General features: G+C 43.7%; 1 protein-coding gene across 11 annotated transcripts in view; it reads right to left on the reverse strand.

Moving 5' to 3' along the window:
• Nucleotides 1-1,230: 1,230 nt before the first annotated feature.
• Nucleotides 1,231-26,945, reverse strand: part of STAU1 (staufen double-stranded RNA binding protein 1) — a 45,259-nt gene continuing 19,544 nt past the window's right edge. For 7 of the 11 annotated variants that reach the window (XM_046678813.1, XM_046678805.1, XM_046678804.1 and 4 more), the window contains 9 exons: nt 19,320-19,418; nt 10,927-11,157; nt 9,443-9,586; nt 7,128-7,274; nt 5,743-5,818; nt 5,183-5,502; nt 4,224-4,346; nt 3,364-3,449; nt 1,231-2,786 (listed from right to left, as the gene is read on the reverse strand). In XM_046678813.1, coding sequence (XP_046534769.1) covers nt 2,771-2,786; nt 3,364-3,449; nt 4,224-4,346; nt 5,183-5,502; nt 5,743-5,818; nt 7,128-7,274; nt 9,443-9,586; nt 10,927-11,157; nt 19,320-19,418 — 1,242 coding nt within the window. In that variant the 3' untranslated portion in view covers nt 1,231-2,770. The remainder of the gene's footprint in view (nt 2,787-3,363; nt 3,450-4,223; nt 4,347-5,182; nt 5,503-5,742; nt 5,819-7,127; nt 7,275-9,442; nt 9,587-10,926; nt 11,158-19,319; nt 19,419-26,945) is intronic. The other 4 variants (XM_046678806.1, XM_046678808.1, XM_046678812.1 and 1 more) reach the window with 2 other exon arrangements.

A 26,945-nucleotide genomic window follows, 5' to 3' on the forward strand; every position in this document is an offset into this window, starting at 1 on the left:
GTGTTGGGATAAAATTGAGTGCAAACTCTTGATTCTCAGGCAGCTCTCAAAGCCCATTGAGATGGCTAAGAGGTACTGCTGTCAGCGAGTCCTCAGCAGGGAAGGACAGCTACAGGGTCTTCCCAGGGCCAAGGGTGGTTTGAGAGGTTGCAGTCAAAGAACATTCAAGGACATGCCATCTGGGCATCTTTCCAAAGCAGTCAGAGATGTGTCACCTTCAAAAACCGTTTGTCAGAGGAACCTGGAAATCCTTCCTAACAACATCCGTGATATGAAGGGGAAATTTCCCCTTTTTGGAGTGCTGTCAATGAGGGCCAAGTGGAGACAGCCAACTAGAAGTTGTGGCTGACGCCTAAGACTACCGTCCCGCCCTGCCCCTCTCCCCCACAGCATGGAGGGCCAGGCGGACATCCCGTGAGGCAGCGCATCCCCAACAGACACCTAGTGGAGGGCAGAAGTGGCAGGTGGCAGGGGAAGAAGGTGGCCGGCAAGGCTGCAAGGTTGGCTGTAATCTCAACATTGGAGAAAGTACTAAACACAGAAGGGGGAAGGCTGTGAAGAACCCTGAGGGGCCGGCGTATCGGTATAAGAGCACGGCTTTACGTGTGTGTACGTACATATGCACACACACGTCCAGACACACAGACATACTTCCTAGCTGGCTGCTCAGAGCGCCCAGAAACAACACCCCTGCAGCAGTGGGTGCTCAGAGCACCCAGGTCTTGCTTTCTAAATGTTGTCACTAAAATGGACCAGGGCTCCCTGGAGAAATGCGGGGGTCCAGGACTGGGGAAGCGCAACTGTCCGCTCTGCCGCCCGCTGCATTTATCCCGGCAGGGTTGAATCCCCTTCTGCCCCTAGCATTTCCGCGTGACCTTCTGATCACTTTTGGTTATTCTGCAAGTTCAATCCATAGGCTGGTTTTACAGTGAACAACCTTTACGAGCATCTTCTAAAGTTAGGAAACAGAAAACCACCAGCCCAGTCCTCAGCCAGGCTAAGCCAGGCTCACCTTTACTGCTCTGAGGGCGAGCGCACCCGAGCGCAGTGGGAGCCTCACGGTGTCAGAAGTCTCTCCCTAGGTGGCTTCTTTGGGCAACAATGTCAGCTTCAGGTGAGGCACCTCCCTGCACCCAGCACCCACAAGCCTCTCCGGCAGCACCCCCCCCATGCCTCCGTGCCCTCACTTCTTCCCTGACCTCTTTAGTTACTGCTCAACAGGACCAAAAATTCATTAGTAGCTGTTTATTGATCAATGGTTTGATATAAAGTTATTTCAGATCTTCAGAATTTGCCCAAATGGAATCACAAGCATTACAAAGTTCTTTTTCTTAAAAATAAAAAAAAGGGTAAGGGGTAGGTTGGGAGGGCACCAACCTAGCAGTAGTGGCATTTGAGAATAAATTAACAAAAAAAATTTAGTATTACCATTTATTGGTGACAAACACTAAGTTTTACTTACATTCCATGGGGAGAAAAAATTCCAGCGTAAACAACGAATCGAAGCCGTACTGAGCTCGCAAGGCCACCGCGCTTTCACCAGGCTGGAGGCAGGACCTTGCTGCACACACTTCCGTGCGCAGTAACACAACATCAAAAGCAACACAGTTTGAGAGATAAACAGGCCATTCTCTTCAGCCCTGCATGGAGATGTAACCAACAGTATAAAGCACTCAAGGAAACCCACCTGCAGCCTGATATGTGCTACGTGGAGATCATATCCTGCAGTGTAGTGACCGCCATGTCCTCAAGAGCCATAAGGATAGACACACAATTTTTTTTTAATCTTTAAAACAAAGATCAAAGTTCATTTTTTATGTCTTGTTGCATTTAACAAAAATAAAATAGAAAAGGAACCAAATGATCATTTACAGTTTAAAATTCCTAAATTGTCCAATTTATACAACTGTGGGAGACCTCATCAAGATTTCTGAGAAGTCCAGGACTGTTTCAGCTAAACCAGAGGGCACACAATTTGCATCACTGAAATGGTCCTGGGTTAGTCTTCAATAACATAAAAATTTATAACCACATACACATGGATATGATCTTCGCCGGTTAGATTACTGATAAAGTCAGTCTCAGACAAGTTTCTAAACTGTGCTATGTAACTAGATACAATTGAGAAACTCTCAAATGAAAATTGATATAGTGTCATTTCAATCAAAAGAAAATAATGAAACTAAGAATACATATCTCTTTTGGGAGAGAAAGCAGTGGTGACGGTGTGGGGACCACGGGGTGAGGGGCCGTAGCACGCCTGAAAGGGAGCTGGCGCCAAGCAGGAAGCATCTCACTTCCCCTCGTGCTGTCAGCTCCGGGGCCGGTCGAAGGCGCCTCTCCAGCGTGGGTGTCCAGGGTTTGTCCCAAAGTGTTGGAGTAAGCCAGTTTGAGAAGGGGTCGTGCTTTCTGTTTTCTGCTTCTTCTTTCACACAGCAAAGAAAAGCCCCAAGACGAAACAAAAAACCAAACCAAGCAATGAGGTGCCCAGGGCATGGACCTGCTGGTTTCCCAATCGAGCCAGGGCTGCTTGGCAGGCCCCGCCTTCCCCCAGGAGCTGCGGCGGTGTGGGGACAAACCAGAGCTCATGCGAGCACAGCCACAGCAGCCTCCTCGTGTTCCCGCCTTCATCACCACTGCTGTCTCCAGTTCTTTACCCATCATGTCTCTCGGCCCACTGGAGGTATCAGAAATTCCAAATTTTCAAAGCAGTTTCAGTATTTTCAGTATATATGTTGGGATTTTATAATGGTTCGTGGCCAGAAAAGGTTCAGCACCTCCCACACCTTTAAGGAAGAAAAAAATGAAAATGACACCAGTTTTGAAATTTAAGACAATTAAGCCCATGTTAAAAATTAAAAGAAATCAGCAGACAGGGAGAATGCAATAGCACAGGCCCCAGTTTATGGTAACTGGCTGACAGCACAGTTTTCCAGGAGATACTGTCAAGTGAGAAAAGCGAGGAGGAAAATGTGTGTAGTATGTTATCTCTGGGGGGGAAGGAAGAAAATGAGGGAGGAAATACACGAGTACACTTGCGTAAAGAAGCACGTAGGAAGGACACGTAAGAAACAGAAACGCGATGTCTGGACGGGTGTGGGGAGAGCGAGATGCGCGGGGCCTGTGTGAGGGGAGGGCCTGCCACGCGCACCTCTGCAAAGATTTCTCATTTCTGAACTATGTGACTGCCAGTCACAATCAAATGAAGACAAAGGCACAGCCCTCTGCCCAAAGCTTGGGGACCTTCCGGGGAAAGGGGCAGAAAGTGACCGAGACAAGCGCTCACTACTGGCTGAGCAGACGGTTTTAATCTAATGCAAAGGAGGAACAGAAGTGCCTCTCCACGTCAGTCAGCTCACTCACACAGACATTGGTCCATTTCCTGTCCTCGGCATCTCTGTATTTTGTTGGTCCAACTCAGAGAGCAACTTTAAAATGTTCAGTGCAGCCTAGTGGGGATGAAAAGAAGAGTCAAACCACGGCCACCGCTTGGGACCAGAGCATCAGACACAACAGGGCGTTGAAGGATTCTATTGCCCAACAAGACAGGTGGTCCCACTAAATAACCCTTTTCTTTAATATCTGAATTTTTAATTTAAAATACAAATTAAAAAAATAAATTATCCATGGTTACCTCACTGACTCACAACCTGTGAACTTTACTATATATTCCCTCTAGTATTTTTAACCTTGTGGTAACCAGACTATACAAATTTTATATCCTGCTTTAATAAAAACCTATCACGTTTCCTTGTTCGAGCACATTAGCTTCAGAGACATCAATCTGACGGATGCATTATATTCCATCAGGTAAATGCACTACAGTTTACACAGATTAATTTAATAAATTCCTTTTCTGCTTTAGTGTTTCTGAGAACAATAATTTCATCTCAACACAATACTGAGATAAGGGGCTTTCTGTGGCTGCGCGAACCTGGGCCTACATTCCTTGTTCTGGTGAGAGATGAACGGAACACCGTCTCTCGAGGGTTCCGGGATCCGAGTCCACTCCCAGTCAGCAGGGGAAGGGAAGGGCTGGCTAACACAACTGAGTTCTGAGAAACGGACTGAGAAATCAATCCGGCAAACTAAGGAAAATAAAGTCTTCAAAAATACGGAATCTATACAACAATGACCTGTCCTCAAAGTCTGGGGGAGAGTCCTTTTCCCTGTCTTCCCGAGGCAGCCACAAGGCGAGGCAGGCCCGCACCATGGGGACGTACCATATCGTGGCAGGACTCCACATCCTTTCCGATGCCGTGGCTGATCAGAGGCGGCTGAGAGGAGCAATTGATAAGAGAGACAAATTCGTTCTTGTTGTTTTTGGGGAAGTCTTTGTATTCAACCTAAGGGGGAAAAGACAACTGAGGCCGGGGTCGGGAAGCAGTGACATCAACAGGGCAGGACTATGGCTCTGGGCCCAGCAGACGGGGAGATGACATCCCTCTCCTGGTCTCGGCCTGACACGGCTACACCAACTCCTGCTCAGTCAGCATAAGAGACTGTCAGAGAGGCCTTCTGCTGACGGGCACTGAGGGCTGTAGGCAGGAGAGCAAGGCCCCAAGGTTCCAGAATCTCCCAGGAACCTAGACATCTACTTAAAAACTCTGGTCTGGGGCTGGCCCCGTGGCCGAGTGGTTAAGTTCACGCACTCCGCTGCAGGTGGCCCAGTGTTTCGTTGGTTCGAATCCTGGGCGCGGACATGGCACTGCTCATCAAGCCACGCTGAGGCAGTGTCCCACACGCCACAACTAGAAGGACCCACAACGAAGAATATACAACTATGTACCGGGGGGCTTTGGGGAGAAAAAGGAAAAAAATAAAATCTTAAACAACAACAACAACAAAAAAAACTCTGCTCTGAATGAAAGAAGCCATGTCCTACCAGGCAGACAGGGCCAGCACAATGAATCTGTTCTCGCTGAAATCTGTAACTCCCACTAGATTAGAGGCTGTGTTATTTTGGTTGGCTTGGATTTTTAAAGTGTTATTAGCAAAGGTCAGGATTTTCTCATACCATACAGGCTTGTAACGCTCCCCACACGCCCCCCCTCGTAAGGCCCCTTACTATGCTTCCCTCACACATTCCCCTAGACAAAGAACGTGATTTAAAAAGCAAGGTGCAAAGCTCCTTCAGAGGGAAACTGAGGTACAGACAACACAGCTCAGGCCTAAGAGTTACCTGGAATCCTTGGACTCTGGAAAGATAATCCAGCTGCTCAGAGGGTCTTGTGAGAGGTCCATGGGGTACGTGGCCTGAAGGGATGTTATTCTTTAAAATGGTCTCGGCTGTGGGCGAGGTGCCCCCATACAACAATTCACGGGCTATCATGGCAGTTACCGTGGCCTTGGCAGGATTCGGAGCTGCCCTAGTGAAATCTTTGGTGTGATGTCCTTGACTGACTCCCACGGCCTGGGCGACCTCGGGCACCATGGGAAGAATTCCAGCAGGCAGCTGCTGATGACTAAGATAAGGCATCCTAAACTCATCCTCTTTATTGCCTAGGGAGGGACAGGCGGACAAATCAACATGAGGCCACGCGCACTGCCTGGAAAGACCCTATCAAACCCCACGCTGGCTCTTCCTCGGCGCGCATGACTGCACCGGGGTGACGCAGAGCCGAACGCTGCACTCGACTATAGTTACCACACGGAATTCAGTCACTCAGCTCTGCCATCACCAGGAACCACTCAAATCCCACAGTCACATTCAGATCAAGACGATAGTAACATCACACTTACTAGTCCCATTTTCATCCCCAGAGCCAGGTTCAAAAAAAGTTACTTTTCTTCCATCCCCTGGTTTCTTTATGGGTGTCTTAAAAAAAAAAAAAAAAGGCCATGAGCATAAATCAAACTGTTGAAGAATTATTTCCTGCTGTCTAAAACAACACAAACTCCAACCAGCATTAATCTTTGGTTTTAAACACGAAGAGGCAGTCAGCAGAGAAGCCCACTCGAAGCCTGACGACTGGTTTGCTTGTGCCGCCCCTGGTGCCCAGCGGCAGGGCCTCCCACCTCCTCCCAGTGGACGCGCTTGCCCACGTCAGCCTGTCCACAAAGAACTTTGCACGAAGTGCACCGAACTGAATGCTGAGCCTCTGCTCTGACTCACAGGAAGAGAGGGGCACATTCAACCGGAAGGAGGCGGGAGAGCCGCGACTGGGAGAGCCGGAGCGGGGGAAGGAAGCTTTTAGAGTCAAGCTGAACAACAAACATTCTCTGGAGCTAATATCCAATTAAAAGGTAGGTGACCTTTCCAAAGCTAACAAACTTAGAGGGAAAATGTTACTAGATAAAAATTTTGTCAAACACAGGTCTCCTTTCTGAGAAGGTAAGGATGCCTATGAATGCTCTAGAAGATCTTGAATGAAAAACCCAAAAGCCAAGTCCAGGATCTACGCAGATCCTCCAATGAGTGTTTGGGGCTCATCATCATGGTTATTAACTATGTGGCCACTGCTGATACAACTGGCAGGTATCTGGGAGTGAGCTGCTGGTATTTTCAGGTTTATGCCAGCAGGGCCACTCAGTGGCTAGAAAAAAGGCCAGTTAAGGATTTCGTTGAGGGTACTGTTTACCAGTCTTGGCAGAGGAAACATTGTCAGTATGGGATTATTTTCATCTAGTGTTCAATTCATAAAGAAAAAAGAAACTTCAAATCTAAACTATGGATTTGGCCCTGACTCTAAATCGCACGGTCTCAGTGCCCCAGGAACACCACGGCCTGCTTCACCACTGAGGAAGCCTGAGGCTGAGAAATATCTCAGGCAGGCCTCCTCTCAGAGCACGAATGACAGAACCACACACTCGCTGACTTCCAGCCCAATCCCGTCATCCTCCAGATGGAGAGGAGCACGCTGCCCTCCAGCAAGGCACCCTGGACCACAGAGATGCTGAAACACGACCGTCAACGCGGAGCCAGGCTTGGAGCCACGGCAGCCAACTCCCCTTCTGACCACAGTGTAGCGGTCCAGGCGGGGGGGCTGCTCGGCAGGGCTGCATCACTGCCAGCAGGACGACACCCTGCCCTGAACTGGGCCCTGCAGGTGCCAGAGTCCCCTACGATGAGGGGAGGATGTCATCTTGCAATTAGAGAGCAAGGACACAGAGCCCCGAGCAGTCACCTTCTCCTCTGATTTGAGGGCTGGTTTGGCGGGCTGAGCCTGTGGGACTTTGAAACCAAGGATCTCCAGCATGTTCTCGGCCGCGTTCCGTTTAGCCACCTTCTTATTGGTGCCCGCTCCTTCTGCGGTATGGTTTCCCACCTTCACCTGCATAAAGAAGTCAGGACTCAGATCAGTGCTTAAAGCTTCAGAGTGAAGACTGCTCAGGAACTGGTGTGCTGGCGAAAGAGCCCAGCACTGGTCAGGAGCTGGACACGGCTTACCTGGGGCCCTGGAGCTGGGCTGCACCAGCCTGCGAGAGCCTATTATTAAATATTCAGGAATTGGAAAAGCTGGTTGTTAAAGGCAGCCATTATTAAACGTTAAATTATGTTAGCTTATAATTAAATGAATTATTTTAACAATAATGAATACTTAAAACTTATCAGGGGCCGGCCCAGTGGCACAGTGGTTAAGTGTGCATGTTCCGCTTCAGCGGCCCGGGGTTCACTGGTTCAGATCCCGGGTGCAGACATGGCACCGCTTGGCACACCACGCTGTGGCAGGCGTCCCACATATAAAGTAGAGAAACATGGGCACAGATGTTAGCTCAGGGCCAGCCTTCCTCAGCAAAAAGAGGAGGACTGGCAGCAGATGTTAGCTCAGGGCTAATCTTCCTCAAAAATAAATAAACAAATAAATAGAAATAAAACCCATGCTGTCTTTAAAAACAAAAACAAAAAATCTCATCGCTTCCTAATTCAACCACATTTTACAATCCTCTATGCTTCTGCAGTTCTTCCGTCTGCTCTGTTTGGTGACTATTACATGACAGTGTGCTGCTGCCCATCTCTTCCCAACTCCGTGGCCAGTGTCACTGTCCTTGAAAACAGCCGTGGTGGGAGCACTTACACCACAGAAATCTGCAAGTACTGCAAATCAAGGATTCAGTTGTTGTGCTGACTGTCTATTCGAGACTTAAGTGATGGAGAAAAGATCAATGCAGGTTAAGCTTCAAAAGCATGTCAAGTCTGCAGCTGTGACATTTTAACTAGTGTAAGAAACTGAAACATTCCTTCAGTCTTCAAAAATTATCTGATTCAGCAGAGAAGTCACTCATATTGTTTACAAATGTGTGAAGTTCTGACATATCTTCACTGTTTTACTTTCATCTTACACGTTAGTGTAAACAAAAATATCAACCAATACTCGTGCTAGAACTACACTCATTTGTCAATGACACAAGCAACTTCTTTGCTGAACTGGATGGTAATACAGCATTTATGTGTAGTTTGATTTTATAACTCTATTGTTGGTGACAGTCACAATGAAGCTGTAGATGTATGAAATTTACAATAAAGAGGTATTCCATATGTATTATATAGCATTTGTAAGTTGTGTGCTACACATCCCTCCCATCAGTGAAATTTATCATACACATATATGTAGGTATGTATATGTGTATAGGTCTCCCCACAAACACCCCTGCCACCACACTACCCTCCCCTTAAGAGTTAAACATATTCCAGCACATAACACTGTTTACAATCCCCTTCACAGACCAAAACCAAAAGCCCCATGTCACACAACTGAGAGAGAGTCATGGAAAACCTTCCTTGGCCTGTGAAGAGGGGCCTGGGTCGAATCTCCCAGCCATTTGATCTCGGGCAAATTACTGACCCTCTCGGTAGGCCGCCTCCTCTTGTCGAATGGAAGCATCACTACCTCTCTCGCCTTCTGACTGGGCAGGCGAGACACACCAGGCTAAGCTTTGGTGCTTTAAGTTATAACCCACTACACAAGAGTTAAGTACGCTGTTTTTCACCAGAGGACACTATTAAATTCAAATCACAATTAAATTAAGCTGCCCATGTGAATAACTGTTTAGTAAGCTAAGTCCAAGGAGAAATAGTCTGTACTAATCCAAAGGGTCCTCCCAACCTAAGGAAGAGCCAAACTGGACTCCAGGTTCTACAGAAGGATTAGGAGGAGCAGGAATAGATCCTTTGATATAACTTAAAAATTTATCTTCGGAAAAGAACAATATAAACCTCTAGGGGGTTAATGAAGAAAACAATTCACCCGCAATCCCACCACCCAGCACTCTTCTAAACTGGCGCAGTGCGTCTAGGTGGCTGCCTCTGATACAGCAGCACCTGTGAGGTGCACACAAGCACATTTTAAGGCATCAAATTATTGCAAACAAGATGGTCTTAGTATCGATAATGTTTGATGGCAGGGCGTGGCCCTCTAGCCCAACGTGCTGGACCTGGCCTCCTCAGGCCCTGAGATGGGCCGAGGTCAGAGAAGGGCCGCCCATAGCCATGCCGACCCACCTGCATGACAAACTCCCTGCGGCGCGGGAGGCCTCGCTCCGTGAGGAGCATGTACTCCGGCTCCTTCTCCTTCTTCGCCTGCTGGATCTGGGCCAGTCTGCTAATTGGGTTCATCCCCTGGCCATATTCTGGGCTGCTCTGTAGCTGAGGAACAATTAATGCAGAAACCGTGTGCCATGTTAGTCACAGAAACAACCTTGTCAATTCAGAGATCAGGACATGACAGGACTTACTTTCATATTGACCTAATGGCTCAGAATTTATCAGATCTTTTTTAAACCCTTTTAACTGAAAGATGCTGAGTGAGTTTCTCTGATTGCTCTAGGGTGATTTTAAGGTCTTCTTAGCAAACCAACATCGACATTTCACTGTGAGTAGGCAAGTGTCACTGTAACGTCTACTTTTTAACAATAAATTTCAACATATGACAATAAAGGAAGAGGTAGAAAAAATATAGAACGCATTCTTAAACCTCCCTAAAGTCTGTACTATAAGATGGGTTCCCAGTTCTCTTAACAATGACTCAAAATCCAGAAACCATTAAAAAACAAAATACTCAAGCTGATGCCACGTGGAAAGAAGAACCTAAGAAGCCTGCAGTTACTTCCCAGTGGCCACTTTCAGCACCAGTGAATCTGTACCCACTGATAGGAGTGACTTTCCAAGATACATTAAGCAAAAAAAGGAAACTGCAAAAGCATGCTAACTTCGCACATACAGTATGCTAACTTGTGTGTGAGACAAAGGTGGCTCTCGATACAGCGTGAAGCTATCCTGACAATCAGAACAGATCCCAGCACTCACAAATGTCCCCACATGGACTCCTGTCCCTTCTTTGGTGGGGGTGGTGGTATTTTTTTTTCTGGTGAGAAAGATTGTCACTGAGCTAAAATCTGTGCCAATCTTCCTCTATTTTGTACGTGGGATGCTGCCACAGCACGGATGATGAGCGTTGTGTAGGTCTGCACCCAGGATCCAATCCCCCAAACCCTGGGCCACCGAAGTAGAGTGCATGAACCTAACCACTATACCACTGGGCCAGCCCCTGTGGTGTAATTTTTGATAGGTCCATTAGCATGATTAAAAAATCCAAAAGAGGAAGAAGGTGTACAGTGAAATGTCTCACTTGTACATCCGCCCTGGGACATCGGTCCTCCCACGAATCTCCTCTGCCTTCAGAACAGCACAGCGGCCAGTGAGACGGAGGAAGCACGGTTTACCCACTCTCCCCACCCGGGCTCTGCACTGTGATCACGGGGGTGCGAAGACGCCCTCCTCCATGGTCACATGTGCACGCCAGCAGGTGCCTCCCCCCTGAAGCCGGCTCAGTCCCGCTTGCCTAACCGGCCCCTGTAAGGGTCTACCAGGCCTGGCGCGTGCATGTTCGCTCCCAGCCCTTTGCCTAAGGTCAGCAACCAGCCGTCTCAATTGCCCCGCCATCTCTGGGCAGTGACAACACCCTCTTGATTCAGAAAGGTTCTTACCCTGACTATGGATTTTGTTTTCTTTTTGATTCTGGGCTTCACTCGCTCAGCTGCAGGCAGGGGCGGTAACTTCTTCAGCTCCTCGAGAACAGCTATAGCAGCATTTTTCTTTGAAATCTTCTTGCTCTTCCCTTCACCTTCCCCCACAAACTCCCCAACCGACACCTTGGTCACGAAGCTCTTCATGTGGGGTGGGCCACTCTCCCGGGCGACCTGTTTCAGAGGGAAAGACTGAGTGAAAGCGTGACAGACACTTATCACAAGCTGTCAGGCACACTGGTCACCACATTAGGGCACATGAAGCACGAGGGAGGGGAACCGAGGAGCAGATCCGAGAAAAGGAGGCAGCAGAAAGGTCAGCAGAGGAAACTGTGATGCTGCTGCATGCTTGCTTTCTTCTCGTCTTACTTTTCAACCTTAACGTTCTTGGGTCTGATGAGTCCAATGCACTGAGGCATGGAAGAGGGAAATATGCCCTACCACTGCCTCCCATCAGAATGGCTCACGCCTCCCCAAGGCCACAGACTACCCTGAGTTTAGCGTGATCCACTCTAAGTGGCAAAAAGGAAGCTGGCCCGGCAAAGCCCAGAAAGAATTGCTGCAAAAGAGTTCAAGTTTAATATTTGCTCTGAGCCTCCAGCCAAGACTGAAGTGGTTAAATACTGGCTGCTGTGCAGCTGTAAAAGAGAATGAGAAAATCTTCTCTAAGACCGATAGTGACTTCCAGGACACAGTAAGTAAAAAAGCAAACTGTAGAAGTGTATCTATGATACCCGAACTTTTGTGTAAAAAAAAAGCGTTTTATATATATGTATACATATATATATGTATATATAGAGACATACACTTGTGTATATACGCTTATTTTTGCAAAAAGAAGCACAAGAAGGAGAGAGCAGAAACCCGTGGAATTAATTCCTTACAGCAGGTGGAAGAGATTGTGGTAGAGGGGACAAGATGACACTTCTGAATGTATGTTTCTGTACAGCTTTGACTTCTGAAACCATTTAGTGTTTTACATATTAAAAATATAAAAAGTCGACAGAGAAAAACACTAAAATGGAATATGAACAGAAACCTAACTGTATATGACAGTGGCTACATAATCACACAGAAGGAAAATAAAAATCAGATCCAACCTACACCAGCCAAGACCCCCTTGAAAAGAACAACTAAGGTAGAGGCTTACACTACCAGATTTCAAGACGTCCTATAAAGTCACAGCAATTACGACATCATGGGATTGTTTAAGGATAAACAAACAGGTCAATAAAACGTAAGAGAAGGCAGAAACAGACCTGCACATATATGATCTCTTGATTTTTGGCAAACACACCAAAGCAAATCCAAAGTCCATTTTTTTAAAAAACTGTATTGGAGCAACTAGATATCCACATGGGAAAAAACTGAACTACAATCTTGAACTCGACCACAGACAAAACTTACCTGGAGCTGGAACATAGACCCAAATGTGAAAGCTAAGACTATAAAGCCTATAGGAGAAAACTTCATGAGCAAGAGTTGGCAGAGTTCTTAAACACAAAAGTCACCATCCATACAGAAAATAAAACTGCAGTTCCTCAAAACCAAAAACTGCTTTTTAAAAGACAGCACTTAAAAAGTAAAATAGGGGGGCCAGCCCTGGTGGCCTAGTGGTTAAGTTCAGTGCACTCTGCTTCGGCTGCCCAGGTTTGGTTCCTGGGCGTGGACCTACACGACTCATCTGTCACTGGCCATGCCATCACAGCAGCTCTCATACAAAAAAGAGGAAGATTGGCAACAGATGTTAGCTCAGGGTGAAACTTCTTCAACAAAAAAGCCCCAGATAAAATAAAATAAAAAAATAAATAAAAAGTAAAAGAGGGAACCCATAGAATGTGAGAGAATATTTGCAATATATATATCTGACAAGGGATTTATATCCAGAATATAAAGAACTCCCACAAGTCAATAATACAAAGACAAACTACTCAGTTAAAAAAAACATTTGAACAGATACTTTACAAAATAAGATCTCTAAATGGCCAATAAGCATATGAAAAAGTGCTCATCATTAGTCATCAGGGAACTGGAAACTGAAACCACAGTGAAATACTACCCCCCCACACACACACACATCCCAATTTGGTTAAAATTAAAAAGTGACAATATCAAGTACTGACAAGGATGTAGAGCAACTGGTGAGAGTGTAAACTGGTACAATCAATTTAGGAAATAGTCTGACAATTTTTATAAACACCTACCCTTTGACTTAATTCTGAGTGCCCGTGTACAGAAGACGACTTAGCAGCCTTATTCACGACAGCTTCCCAGGCGGACACAACTCACACGTCCAGCAACAGGAGAACAGGTAAATTCCAGTTTTATATTCAAACAGTGGAATACCCCTCAGCAATAAACTAAACTACTGATATGCATGGATGAGACTCAAACACATTCTACTGAGGATAAGAAACTCAACACCAAACAATGCACACTATCATTCTTTTTATATGAAGCCTAAGAACAAAGAAAAGAGATCTATACTGATGACAGAAAGCAGCGTCTTCTGGGCGGGTTTTAACTGGAGAGGGACCCAAAGACTTCTGGAGGTTATGGAAATGTTCTCTATCTTGATCTGGGTGGTGAATCACAGGTTTGTGCCTATGTTAAAATGCAATGGGCTGTGCATGTAAGATATGTACACTTTATGGTGTATGAAGCACACTTCAACAGACTGTTAGTGTAGGGGAAAAACAATCCAAGTAACTTTGGAGCACAATTCGCTAACGATACACCTTCAGTATAAAGATAAAAAGAACCGCAAGGGCATCTTAAACTTTACTTAGTAGGTTTGTTGTTGATCGTGTTGGGTAAATATATTGATGCTGTTGGGAGCAGATTCTCATAATGGGAAAAAGGAGATCCAAATACGGAATAAGGAAGAGAGAGGAAGAATCCTGTGACGGTAGATTGAAAACAGAGGTAGAACCTTGTGATTTTAAAAACACACGTATTTCCTAGCACTATCTGCCAGCAGGGCCTGGAAGCGATGGCTCCCCAGCAGCAGTCAGCACACCCAGCACCCTCATCTTGGGCTCCACACTCCACTCTGCGTAAAGGGAACTGGGGCTCCTGGGAGGAACAGCTGAGGCCATTTCTATTAGAATTTCCATTTCCACTGGGGCCAAAGCTAGAGCAGAGAAAGTGCAAAGTAAGGCTAAAACATCTGGTTGTATCACAAAGTAAGGAAGTTCTCAAGATCTGAAGAGGGGAGGTGAGAGCATAGGGGCAGGGACAATTAGACATCCAAATACAAAAGAAAGAAAAAAGACCCCTGACTCTTACCTCACAGTATATATAAAAATTATAACTCAAAATGAATCATAAACCTAAATTTAAGAGCTAAAACTATAAAACTTATGGAAGAAAGCAAAAGAGAATAACCTTAGGTTAGGCAAAGGTATCTTAGATAGGACACAACCACCACGAGCCATAAAAGAAAAATTTAGCAAACCAGACCTCTCCAAAATTAAATATTTCTGCTGTTTGGACCTCACTGTTAAAAAAACCAAAGACAAGCCACTGACTGGGAGAAAATATTTGGAAAATACATATCTGATAAAAGAACTGTATTCAGAATATATAAGGAACCCTCAAAACTCAATAACAATACGACAACTCAATAAAAAAATTGGCAAAAGATCTGAACAGACACTTCTCCAAAGAAGATATTCAGGTGGGAAATAAGCAAACGAAAACATGCTCACTATCACTAGTCTTCATGGAAATACAAATTAAAACCATGAGTTACTACTACACACTTACTAGAATGACTAAAATTTTAAAACCTGACAATACCAAATGCTGGAGAGGACGCAGAGCAACTAAAACTCTCATGCACTGCTGTGGGAAGCTACAATGATACACCCAATTTGGAAAACAGTTTGGCAGCTTCTTATAAAGTCAAAAAGTTATAAAGTTAAAGATATACTTAGCATGCAACCCAGCAAATCCACTCCCAAGTATTTCCAAGAAAAATGAAAACATGTCCCTACAAATGTATGCACATATTTATGGTAGCTTTATTCATAATCACCAACAACTAGAAACAACCCAAATGTTCTTCACCTGGTAAAGAGATGCCTAAGTTTTGGTACGTCCATACAATGGACTACTATGCAGCAACAAAAAGAAACGAACTACTGACACACGCAACACAGATGACTCAAAATCTGCATTATATTCAGTTAAAAAAGCCACACGACAGGCAATATACTCTCTAATTCCAGTTATGTAACATTCTGAAAAAGCAAAGCTGTAGGGACAGAATCAGATCAGCAGTTGCCCAAGGCTGAGGATGGAGGGAAGGGCCTGACCACAAAGGGCAACGAAGGGAACTTCATGGGGTGAAAGATGCTCTACTCTACTCTAACTACAGTGACGGTGATGCAACTACATACCGTCATCAAATTGTATAAACGGCGAACTGTCTATCTAAATAAGGTGAACTTTATGTAAATTCTGCCTCAAGAAACCTGAGCCCCCGCCCCCCTCACAAAACAAACTGATGAGGGCATATCAAAGGACACAGCAGTCAGCTTGAATGGCAATTTGAACATCAAAATCAACAATGATAATAACGGAGCGACACTCTGAAAAAGCAAGCCGCAATGCACCTGCACTGACATAAATGAATGTAGCTCGGGGTGGGGGTATTCTTTACAGTACAATGCCAGCTTGGAAACGCAGAAAAGCCACTTTTGACACCCAGCACAGCAGTAACCGACGCCGGGAAGAACTGTCGATGATGCCAGAACACCTGGGGCACGGTCAGGGCACAGCCTCCAGCGTTGTCCCACAGGCCAGGGATTAACTACAAGGGGAAAGAAGTCTCCTTAGAGCGGAGCTCATCTGGTGTAGACCAGGGAAGCCAACATCACCAACACTGGGAGAAAATAACATTAGGTGATGCTGAGAAAAATCGATACCACCTCTGTGGTGTTCCGGCCAAAAAATGCACAACCTGAAACTAATCATGAGGAAAGAATCAGGCGAATCCAAACTGAGGGCCATTCTACAAAATAACTGACTTTTTAAAATGTCAATGTCATGAAGGACAAAAACTGGCTGAGGAAGTGTGACAGATTAGAGACTAACAAGATGCACACGTCTCGTTAAAAACAACACGTGATCCTGTTCTGGACACTGGAACAAGAAAATACTTTCTATAAAGGACATCACGAGGACAACTGGCAAAACGTGCCTACAGGGTGTATATTAGATAACAGTCTCACAGCAATGCTAAATGTCCCGTATTTGATAATTAGATTGTGGTTATTTAAGATAAGGTCCTTGTTCTTAAGAGATACTTGCTGAAATATTAGGAGTTAAGGGCACGTCTGCCACTTGCTCTCAAATGATTCAGCAAAAGTAAAAAATAGAAAATAAAATATATACATTTACAGAGAAAGAAGTGAATGTGGTAAAACGTTAACCACTGGTGAATCTCAGTGAAGGATATAGTCACTGTCCAATTCTTGCAACTTTTCCACAGATTTGAAATTTTTCAAAATAAAAAGTTGGAAAAATGGCTAGGAAAACTATGTGAGCCCAAGAAACGGCCGTGCTCCCGAGGTGAGAGCGAGAGGCACCTCAGAAAGAGGCCCGCACTGCTCGAAAAGGAAGAGGGGTGCGGGGAAGGGCCCAGCGTGAAAGGCACCTGCAGACGGACTCTAGAGAGCTCCCCCAGGTCGCCCTCACACCCCACCTCCACACTGATGCCTAGATTCCGAAATGTTCCCTCCCTGAACAGTGCTTTCCGCGTCCTCAGATCAGAGCAGCCACGCCCACGGCTCACTCCAGGTTCACAGCTCCACCCGGCGCCTGAGAACCATCTGCACTGCCCATTCACGTCACCAGCCCCCCGATCGACAACTCGAGTCTGACCCGGAAAGGATTTAGCGACCAAGTCACAACTGCCTTCCAGTGACCACATCAATCAGCAGCACCAGGTTTTCTAACTAAAACTAGACATTTTATCAAAAATCAAGCTGTAAATATTTTTCTAAAGAACTGTACAAATGGCTCCTGTTTTCTCCTATTAAACATTTAACCCAGCTTCCTATGTGACAGATTTTGCTACCAAAAACTTAGTCAAAAAAAAAAAAAAACTATTCTGTCCATTTATTTAGTAAATATTTCCTAAGCATCCAATATATGCCAGGCAGTCTTCCAGGTGCAAGAGATAGAACTGTAGAAAAATAAAGTCCTTGCTCAAGCTAATAATGGAAGCTAAGACGAACCTTTGACCTAAGTACTCATATTAACAAACTCAACACCACCACCGACACAAAAACTGTAATGTTCTCAATTATTACTTTAAAAGATATTCACCACCAGAGGGCACTTCCACAATTCCTTTCACGTGCCTACTTAACAATTCCCTGCTATGTGTTACATATTCCTGAACACAAGTTTGAAAGCCAAACCTGAAACTTAAATAAAAGTGGAGGTGAGATGAAAGCAATCTGGTCCCCAAACCCCACAGAGCAAAAGCAAACTGGCAAGCCCTCACTAAGGTTCCAGAAAGTTTTGTGACTCTCAGGCAGGGTAGCAACTAGTGTGAGCAGGTGACAAGCTTCATAGCTGGCCCCAGCAGTCACCTCTGTGACCCTGAGGTGACCCAGGAAGCCAGGCATTTCCCACTCTCACAATCTTGGTACCCCTCCCTTCAATCTTTAAAAATCCATTCTCATGCCATACTAATCCCTCAGGAGGAGAAAAGGAGCATTTCTTCCCTTTCCTGCAATAGGTGTCCAAAGAGACCTTGTGGCTTCTGAGGGTGAAGCTCCCACCTAGTTCCCACCCAGCAACTAGTCCTAACTGTTGTTCTGCATGTCCCCTGTCTCATTACCTCCCCAATCCCCACCCCCTCTCCCCAACAGAGGGAGACAGGCTGTAAAGGATGTAGGGCCAGGGAAGAAGACATAAGCCCTAGATCCACCTGGTGCTCTGCACGCCAGAAGATGGACAATATCAACCTGCTCGCCTGCTGGGGTAGGGCAGGGTTGGTGTGGGGGATACGGGGCGGCCCTGCGACCCAAGTGCGACTCCCCATCCCACCTGCAGCCCATGGTAGGCAGGTAAGCACAGCCAGGTTGTAGGTCAGAAATCATCACCACTCAGCTGATGGATTAAGGTCTGGACTCAGGAGCCTGTTTAGGGCGCTAACTTATAATAGAAGGTTTATATTTTATGAAAGTCAGGCATGAAATTTGGGGATTGCCTGTAACTGCAAAATGCTACAAAATTAAACTATTTTACGGATAATAAACTTCAGGTAGGTTTTTAAAAAATAAATACACCAAAAGAAGTTTATGAAAAACTTAAAATTGTTTTAAGGGGCTGGCCCTGTGGCCGAGTGGTTAAGTTCGAGCCCTCCGCTTAGGGGGCCCTGGATTTTGCTAGTTCGGATCCTGGGTGCGGACATGGCACTGCTCATCAGGCCATGCTGAGGCAGCGTCCCACATGCCACAGCTAGAAGGACCTACAACTAGAAGAAACAACTATGTACTTGGGGGGCTTTGGGGAGAAGAAGAAGAAAAAAATCATTTTAAGCAGATGTCCCAGTTCAAATTACATTTGCCTGAAGTAACAATGCGCGAGTTTGGAAGACTAAAATAGATATTCTTCATAACTTTGAAAGACCAAAGAATTGATAAGGAAATCTGCATTGTATATTAAAATACAACCTTGCATAACCAAGCATGGAAATCAAAAGAAAGAATTTGCCATGTGTCAGACCATTAAAGGAAACTTTTAAAGAATTCTCTCTTACCTGCCCAGTCTATTTGGACTCACTGTGTCTTTGAAAGAAACACACACTAAATGTACCTTATTTTCTATTTTGAACTAACAACGCGTGAATTATTGTTTTTAGACCATAAAGTCTCCAACAAACGAAGTTATTAAATGGGTGAAGTGGGGGGCAGATGCTGGACAATGACAAAACCTATGTCCTTTTAACAATTATTCTGACAAGATTTTTAGGGACAGGTTGAGATTCTTAATATTTTGAGAGTAACAGATGCTTGAGTCTGATGGAAACAATGGACCCTCTCTCCAGAAGAACACACATGAGAACATAAACCAAGCTTCTTCAGACCATTTTAGGAGGTTCACAGACCACTGAGGCCACCCATGCTCTGTCGAGAGCCCCACAGCTGGCCGAAGTTGACAACTCCTAGAAGAGAATCAATACGGCTTTTGCTAAATAGAAAATCTGAATCTTAAATTTGAAGGTTCACATAAATGTGATTATTATTCCAATATTATTTAGGAAAAATCTAATTCCGATGATGAATGCCAACAGTATTTTCTAATACAGAGGCCTACATGTAAAATAAGCTTACCTCAAAATTCACAGGCAAGTTCCGTTTAAGTGCAATCTCAAACACTTGACTTATTTCAGACTTATTGAGATTTTCTTCTTCTGATTCTCTTCCATTCACCTAAAGGAAGAATAGATGTTTAGTAGTCAACTCTTACTAAAACCGTCCACACAACAGCTGTGAGGATACGCCTTAAAGGCACTGTGCCTTGGCTGTACGGACTGGGCACTAACCCAGGGAGCAAGGCCGCATGCGTAGCATGTGTCAGGGAACGTCAAAGCTTAAAAAAAAGGGTCCTATCAAACTTGGGGCAGTTTGCACCTCATAAATCCACCATACAATCCACACATAAGAGACCTGTGGGTATGAATCAGCCTCATCGCGGTGCGGCGAGAGGCCACGCTGCTCAGGAAGGCTGACTTCCAGGAGCCCGCCTCGAGGACCAGTAAGCCACATTTTAGAAAAAGTCAGACAGACAGATCTATGTGGGGCATGGCAAGTTCAAATCTAAGTCTCTCCACTTAGGTATGTAGGCTTCTTATCTGGACATAAAGCCCTTGGAAACCACTTTATTAAAAAGTATGCAGTGGAACAAATTACAAAACTGCTCTGTATCTCACACGTACTGCTGCACAGAGCAAACTCATAAAGTCTCCCAGACAAAGGCTGAGACTATCTTCGCAAAAGGTTCACTCACAGCCCTCAGCCAGGGCTGGGACTAAAGAGGGGCAGAGATCTTCTCCGTCCATGCTGACAACACAGATGTCCATGTTGCAGTGATGATAGGAGAAAGCAGACACACTCAGTTATAGCAAAGTGCCCCCAAAACACAGCAAGAGAACTGTGTTTTTCTTTATATTATTGGGACTCTTTTGTCAAAGAATTTGTAAAACCCTATTTCCAAGATGAGAACTATCTGACAGGAACCCGTGGCTGACACTGCTGAGTAGGCAAGGTGCAGGACATCCAGGATTTTATCTGCTGTGCACTTCCTTACGCTTATCAGGTGGATCCTGTACCTACACTGCACCAATGTTTCAAGCTGTAATTAAAAGAAATAAAACTCCATATTTTAAAAAAAACATTCGTACAATAAAGAATATAACAGTGTACAAGTACACTTATCCCAAACACTATTTATAATCCCTTGTCTCCTTCCATGATGATAATGTTTCTTTCCAATCAGTTTCACTTCACTCTCTGCCTGGTCAAAACTATTTGCATAGCATTTCTTGTGGCTTAATTAAGCTAAATGAACTTTTATTCTTGTTGCTTACATCCTAAGAAAAAAGAAGCCTCGTAGTGAGTCCTTAAAGCCAGAAATCTTCAAGCAAGGTGCCTTAGAAGGCTGGGGCTCCAGAAGTTTGGTTTGAAATTTATTTTTAAATAGGTTTTAAACTAAAAAAAATACTGGGGCCAGCCCAGGGGGTGCAGTGGTTAAGTGTGCACGTTCCACTTCGGTGGTCTGGGGTACGTCGGTTTGGATCCTGGGTGCAGACATGACACCGCTTGGCATGCCATGCTGTGGTAGGCGTCCCACATATAAAGTAGAGGAAGATGGGCACAGATGTTAGCTCAGGGCCAGTCTTCCTCAGCAAAAAGAGGCGGATTGGCAGCAGATGTTAGCTCAAGGCTAATCTTCCTCAAAACAAAAGCAAAAACAAAAAAACCCCTGTACTTTAACAAGTCAGTCAGTCCAACAAATGGTGCTGGGAAAACCAGATGTCCACAGGTGAAAAAATGAAGCTGGATCCTTACCTTACACCATATACAAAAATTAACTCAAAATGGATCAAAGACATAAACATAAGGGCTAAAATTATAAAACTCTTAGGAGAAAACATTAGGGAAAAGCTTCATGACACTGGATTTGGCAATGATTTCTTGGATATGACACCAAAAGCACAGGTAACAAAAGAAAAAACAAGATATATTGGACTTCATCGAAATTAAAAACTTTGTGCATGAAAAGACACTATCAAGAGAGTAAAGAGAACCCACAGAATGGGAGAAAATATTTGCAAATCATATATCTGATAAAGAATTTAATATTCAGAATATATAAAGAACTCCTACAACTCAACAACAATAAACAACCCAAATCAAAAATGGTAAAGGACTTGAATAGATATTTCTCCAAAGAAGATATACAAATGGCCAACAAGCTCATGAAATGACGCCCAACATCATTAATCGTTAGGGAATGCAAATCAAAACTACAATGAGATACTTCACACCTATGAGAATGGCCACAGAAGAGCAAGCGTTAGTGAGGACGTGGAGAAACTGGAACCCTTGTACACTGCTGGTGAACATGTAAAATAGCATAGCCTCTGTGGAAAACAGTTCAGTGGTTCCTCAAAAAGTTAAACATAGAATTACAATGTGATCCAGCAATTCCACTTCTAGATACATACTCAAAAGAATCGAAAACAGGGACTCAGATACTTGTACACCAGTGTTCACAGCAGCACTATTCACAATAGCGAAAAAGTGAAAACAACCCAAACATCCACCAACAGATGAACAGATCAACAAAATGTGGGCTATTCACCTAATGGAATATTATTCACCCTTTAAAAAGAATATAGGGGCTGGCCCCATGGCATAGTGGTGAAGTTCAGCGCACTCTACTTTGGCAGCCTGGTTCGGATCCTGGGTGCAGACCTACACCATTTATCAGCCATGCTGTGGTGGCAACCCACATAAAAAGCGGAGGAAGACTGAAACAGATGTTGGCTCAGGGTTAATCTTCCTCAGCAAAAAAAAAAGCACTATAATTCTGAAACATGCTGTAACATGGATGAACCCTGAAAACATTATGATAAATGAAATAAGCCAGACACAAAAGACAAACATCCACTTATATGAGGTATCCAGAATAGGCAAATGGAGACAGAAGTAAAAGAGTGTCTACCAGGGGAAGGGGGGGGAGGGGGAGTTATTGTTCAATGTGTACAAAGTTTCTATATGGGATGATAAAGTTCTGGAAATGGATAGTGGTGATAGTTGCACAACATTGAGAATATATTTAATGCCACAGTACTTTAAAAATGGTTAAAATGGTAACCTTTATGTTATGTATATTTTGTCTTAATTTTTTTCAAAGCAACAAAAAAAAGGTACGTTTCATACCAAATATTAACACACCAGAGATCATCAATATATTAACCTGTGCTAAAAGATTAGCTCATTTTTGTGTACAAACTTTTCTGACAGCTGTTTATTTGAAGAGTATCCAAAGATACTTTAAATAGATGAGCTATTTAAAAAAATGGTCCACTCTCATGCTAAGTAATTGTGTCGATGACAATATTCTCCTTATGTGCAACCAGAACAAAATCTGGAAACAAACTGGGGACTGAGGCTGATACAAGATGTCAATTGCCATGCATATATCCCAATTTTCAAAATTTTTGCTCATTATACCAGTCCAATTAGTTTTAACTTTTACTTTTAATTATGACCTATTCCAAACATATAGAGAAGTATAGACAACGTAACAGGCAATTGTACCGGATTTAATAAATGTCAACATTAAGAACTACTGACACCAAATATTTTTTCTTTTTCAAGGAAAATGAAGAAGCCATTCTCACTCTCCTTTCCACAGCAGAGTGAACCACTACTCTAAAACAGGACTGTAGCTTTCCCAGCATGTTTTTTAATGGACAAAAACAATACATAGTTATAATTTTGTGTTGTGAAAACTCACAGAAGTCAATCTGATTGCCTTTATAAATATTATAAAATGCAAACTTATAAGTTTATACTAAGGAAATGCTACTTCTCTATTTATATATCAAGGGTCCACGTAAGTCTGGTAGAAAACAGTGGCCTACTGCTAAATTATAAACTCTGTGCCAGTGGTTCGTAACCTCAGCAGCATTAGAATCACTTGGGAGCTTTACAAAGACAGACGCCAGATCCTCACTCCAGAAAAAAGAACTCAAGTTTTCGCAGGTAGGGCCTGGATATCCATTTTATTTATAGTATTTGTTTATTTTTGCTAGCAACCAGATTGAGATTCACCTCTCTAAGCCACTGCTTCCAAAAGAATTTCAATAGGGAGAAAGCAGCCAGTGAAATAAAATGCAAAACAGGAAATGAAGACATACATTTATTTGGAAGTGAGAGTGTGTTGTTCTTTTACATAAACAATTTTGATATTATCCGGATTGACAAAATGTTGCAATGCAGGAAGCAGTGAATGAGTCAAAACCAACCCACAAACACCATTCCCAGCAAGACGGGGAAAGTGGAGCGGGCCCTCAGTCTTGCCTGCATGAAGTGGGAACTACTGTTAACATCAATCCCATAGAGCATGGTTCAGCAATCAAATCCAGGCAACATTAGGAAGAGAAAAAACACTCTGAACCATTCCTTAACCCTCAGTATGCCAGGAGAAAAACAGTCATCACCATTAACCACCTGGCTCCAACAGACTCATTTTATTTTTCTACATTTAAAACCATGTTTACAGGGGCCAGCCCCCTGACCGAGCAGTTAAGTTTGCACGCTCTGCTTTGGCAGCCCAGGGTTTCACTGGTTCAAATCTTGGGCATGGACACTGCACCGCTCATCAGGCCACTCTGAGGCGGTGTTCCACACACCACAACTAGAAGGACTCGCAACTAAAATATGCAGCTATGTACTGGGGGGATTTGGGGAGAAACAGCAGGAAAAAAAAAAAAAGATTGGCAACAGCTGTTAGCTCAGGTGACCAATCTTTAAAAAAAATAAAAAATAAAATCATTTTACAAATAATACACAGAATAAACAGACAACAAAAATCATTTCCTTAGAGGTTTTACTAAGAATTTAAAATAGCAAACCCAAGTTTTTATTCCAGGTTTGTAGTTTAGAAGTTATATGTACCGGAACTGGGCAAGGTCCTTTAAATGTCACTAACTGCTCATCAGCTGGCATGCCTGAACCTAGAGCACAGCCCACTTGCCAGTAACAGTGCCAGATTTCAAATCCATCTCCAACAGGTTCTAGCTTATCATGATTCTGATTCTTCTTGTACTGGTATTGTCAAAACACACTACTTTTGAAATGGACTCATAATTTTGTTGAAGAGACAACAGCGATCTTCTTTGCACTGTAACTACACAATGCTTTTTCACTTTTAGATTTATAAACCCCCAAAGAAGGATCTAACGATGTTTTTCATTGTTACATCATCTATTTCCTTCCAATCACCTTTGTACACACACCTTTTGCAAACATCCACTTATTTTGTGGACAACAAGTGGTAAGAAATAAATTCTGGTGGCCAAACATTATAAAAGATGAAAGAATGTTGTCACATTTGTTTTTTTAAAAATCAGAACAGGACAGTCCAGGTTCTTGCGTGATGAAGTCCTTCCCATTGGCTGACCAGAAGAGAATACACATTTCCTTTTTGTACACCATAGAAATATCATTTACTTGCTGATTCTTGAGTTTGGGAAAACTTATCTAAGACATCTTCTGAAGACTGACAGTCTGCTGTTTCCCTTAAACACTCAATCTCACCGCCATCATCAGAGGCCGCAGTACCGCTGTCTCTCTGCATTCATCTTCTGATTGTTCTAACAACGGAAATGTCTTCCTCGGTCAATTTTCTTCTCTTTGCCATTATGCATGGAAAAAGAAAAATTCTGAATTCTCACCTGAGTTGAATGAAAGCTAAAAGTAGAGTGAAAAGATGGTGCCTCCAGTATTCTTCTGCATCTTCTTGAAAGACGATGCAAGACCTTAGTCAATGCAATAGGAACATTAAAGGATGATGCAATAATGGCAATTATTTCACTACCATATCACCCACCTAGGGATTTCATCATTCTTCCATTTTCTTATTAGTTTAGTCTAGCTTAGCAGATCTGGGAACATATGATGAATAGTGCTGAAATGATATGCAGGATGACAAACAGCAAAATGTTTCAAAATGTACAAAAATTAAGATTCCATAATGTAAAGATTTATGAAAGGGTCCAAAGGATCCACATGATCATTGTAATATTCTATTTTTAAAAATAAGTATGCTTTTCTTTGCTCTTTGTAAGATCTCTAAAAAAGAAGAATAAAAGTCACGCAATATCAATCCTTACAGAGCTTAGAAAAGAAACTAAAAAATGTAAAGAGGGTCCAATGGACCCTGACAGGAAGATTAAGGTCTCCAATTCCAGTTGTAGCCCTACCTAAAAATGTTTCTGGCCCAAGGGAATTAAGGACTCAAGACCAGGAAGAGCTGCATTTATTTATTTTTACAAAAGTAGCACATAAAAAAAAACTTCAAATAGTACAATTTTTTAGAAAAAGTCTGGGCTGGCCCCGTGGCCTACTGGTTAAGTTTGTTTGGCACGCTCTGGCCCAGGTTCAGTTCTCGGGAGCAGATCTACACCACTCATCTGCAGCCATGCTGTGGCGGCGAGCCACATACAAAAAATAGAGGAAGACTGGCACAGATGTTAGCTCAAGGCAAATCTTCCTCAGCAATAAATAAAGAAAGAAAGAAAAAGAAAAAATTTTGTTAAAGTCTGTCTTCTACCACTATCATAAAGAGAAAAACTACTTTTAAAGTTTGATATAACATTCAAGATAGAAACTATGCACATCCAAACCCATATATACACATAGACACACAGTTGGCTCTATTTACTTAAACACAAAGAAGATCACACTATACATATAACAACAGCCCGGAATTTTTATTCCTCCCCACTCAATAGACTATGGGCCTCCTTTCATGTTCATGTATAAAGATCTACCACACTCTGGTACTCCTGGGATAATGCATCCATTTATTTAACCATTTCCCTACTAACGAACATTGAAGCTGGCTCCTTTTTCTCCGTAACAGATGATGCAGCTATGACCGCCTCACTCCTAACAGCTCAGACACTGAAGAAGTCATCCTTTATCACCACAAGCCTTCGATTTAAAAGTAAGTAAAATAAACTAAAAGCGCTTTCCCAACTCAGGATCTTTGCACAAGCTGCTCCCTCTGCGAGAACGTACTTGCCCCTGCTCTTTCGCTCATCGTTGGTCTCAGCTTAAATGACCCTTCCTCAGAGAGGAATTCTCTGAATGCACCACCATTACTCCAATCTAAACGAGACATTTTTTGCTCTCAGAATACTTGCTACTTTTCCATCCTAGTACACACTGCACTTTTTTAATGATACTAATGTTAACGTCTGTCAACTCCATTCAACTACACCCCACAGAAGGAGGGGCAGTACTGCTGAGACACTGTCTGTCATCAAGGGACCAGCCCATGCCTGCCTGTCAGACAGAGACCGCTGGCTTTATTGGCTCTGTTCTGGAGAAGACGAACTGCTCTACCACACAATCACATGCTCTAACATTTTCAACAGCAAAACAGACAATTTGTTTCAAATGATCATTTCCAATGCTGGCAAGACGTCGGCAAAGAGGCTGCTCAGGCCCTGCTGGCTCAGGCCCTGCTGGCGGAGGAACTGGGCCATACGCGTTACTGTGCAATTCCACTTCTAGGACTGTGGCTCACAAAATCATCTCGGACACACGCAAAGATTTAATGACAACAATGTTCTTCACTACCTATTTTATAACAGGAAAACTGCACACAACCTAAATAACCAAGCCTCTGTTGTTGAAAAAATAAACTGTCATGTTCAC

Source organism: Equus quagga, chromosome 12 (assembly GCF_021613505.1).
Source record: "Equus quagga isolate Etosha38 chromosome 12, UCLA_HA_Equagga_1.0, whole genome shotgun sequence".
In the NCBI taxonomy this organism is placed as follows: domain Eukaryota; kingdom Metazoa; phylum Chordata; class Mammalia; order Perissodactyla; family Equidae; genus Equus; species Equus quagga.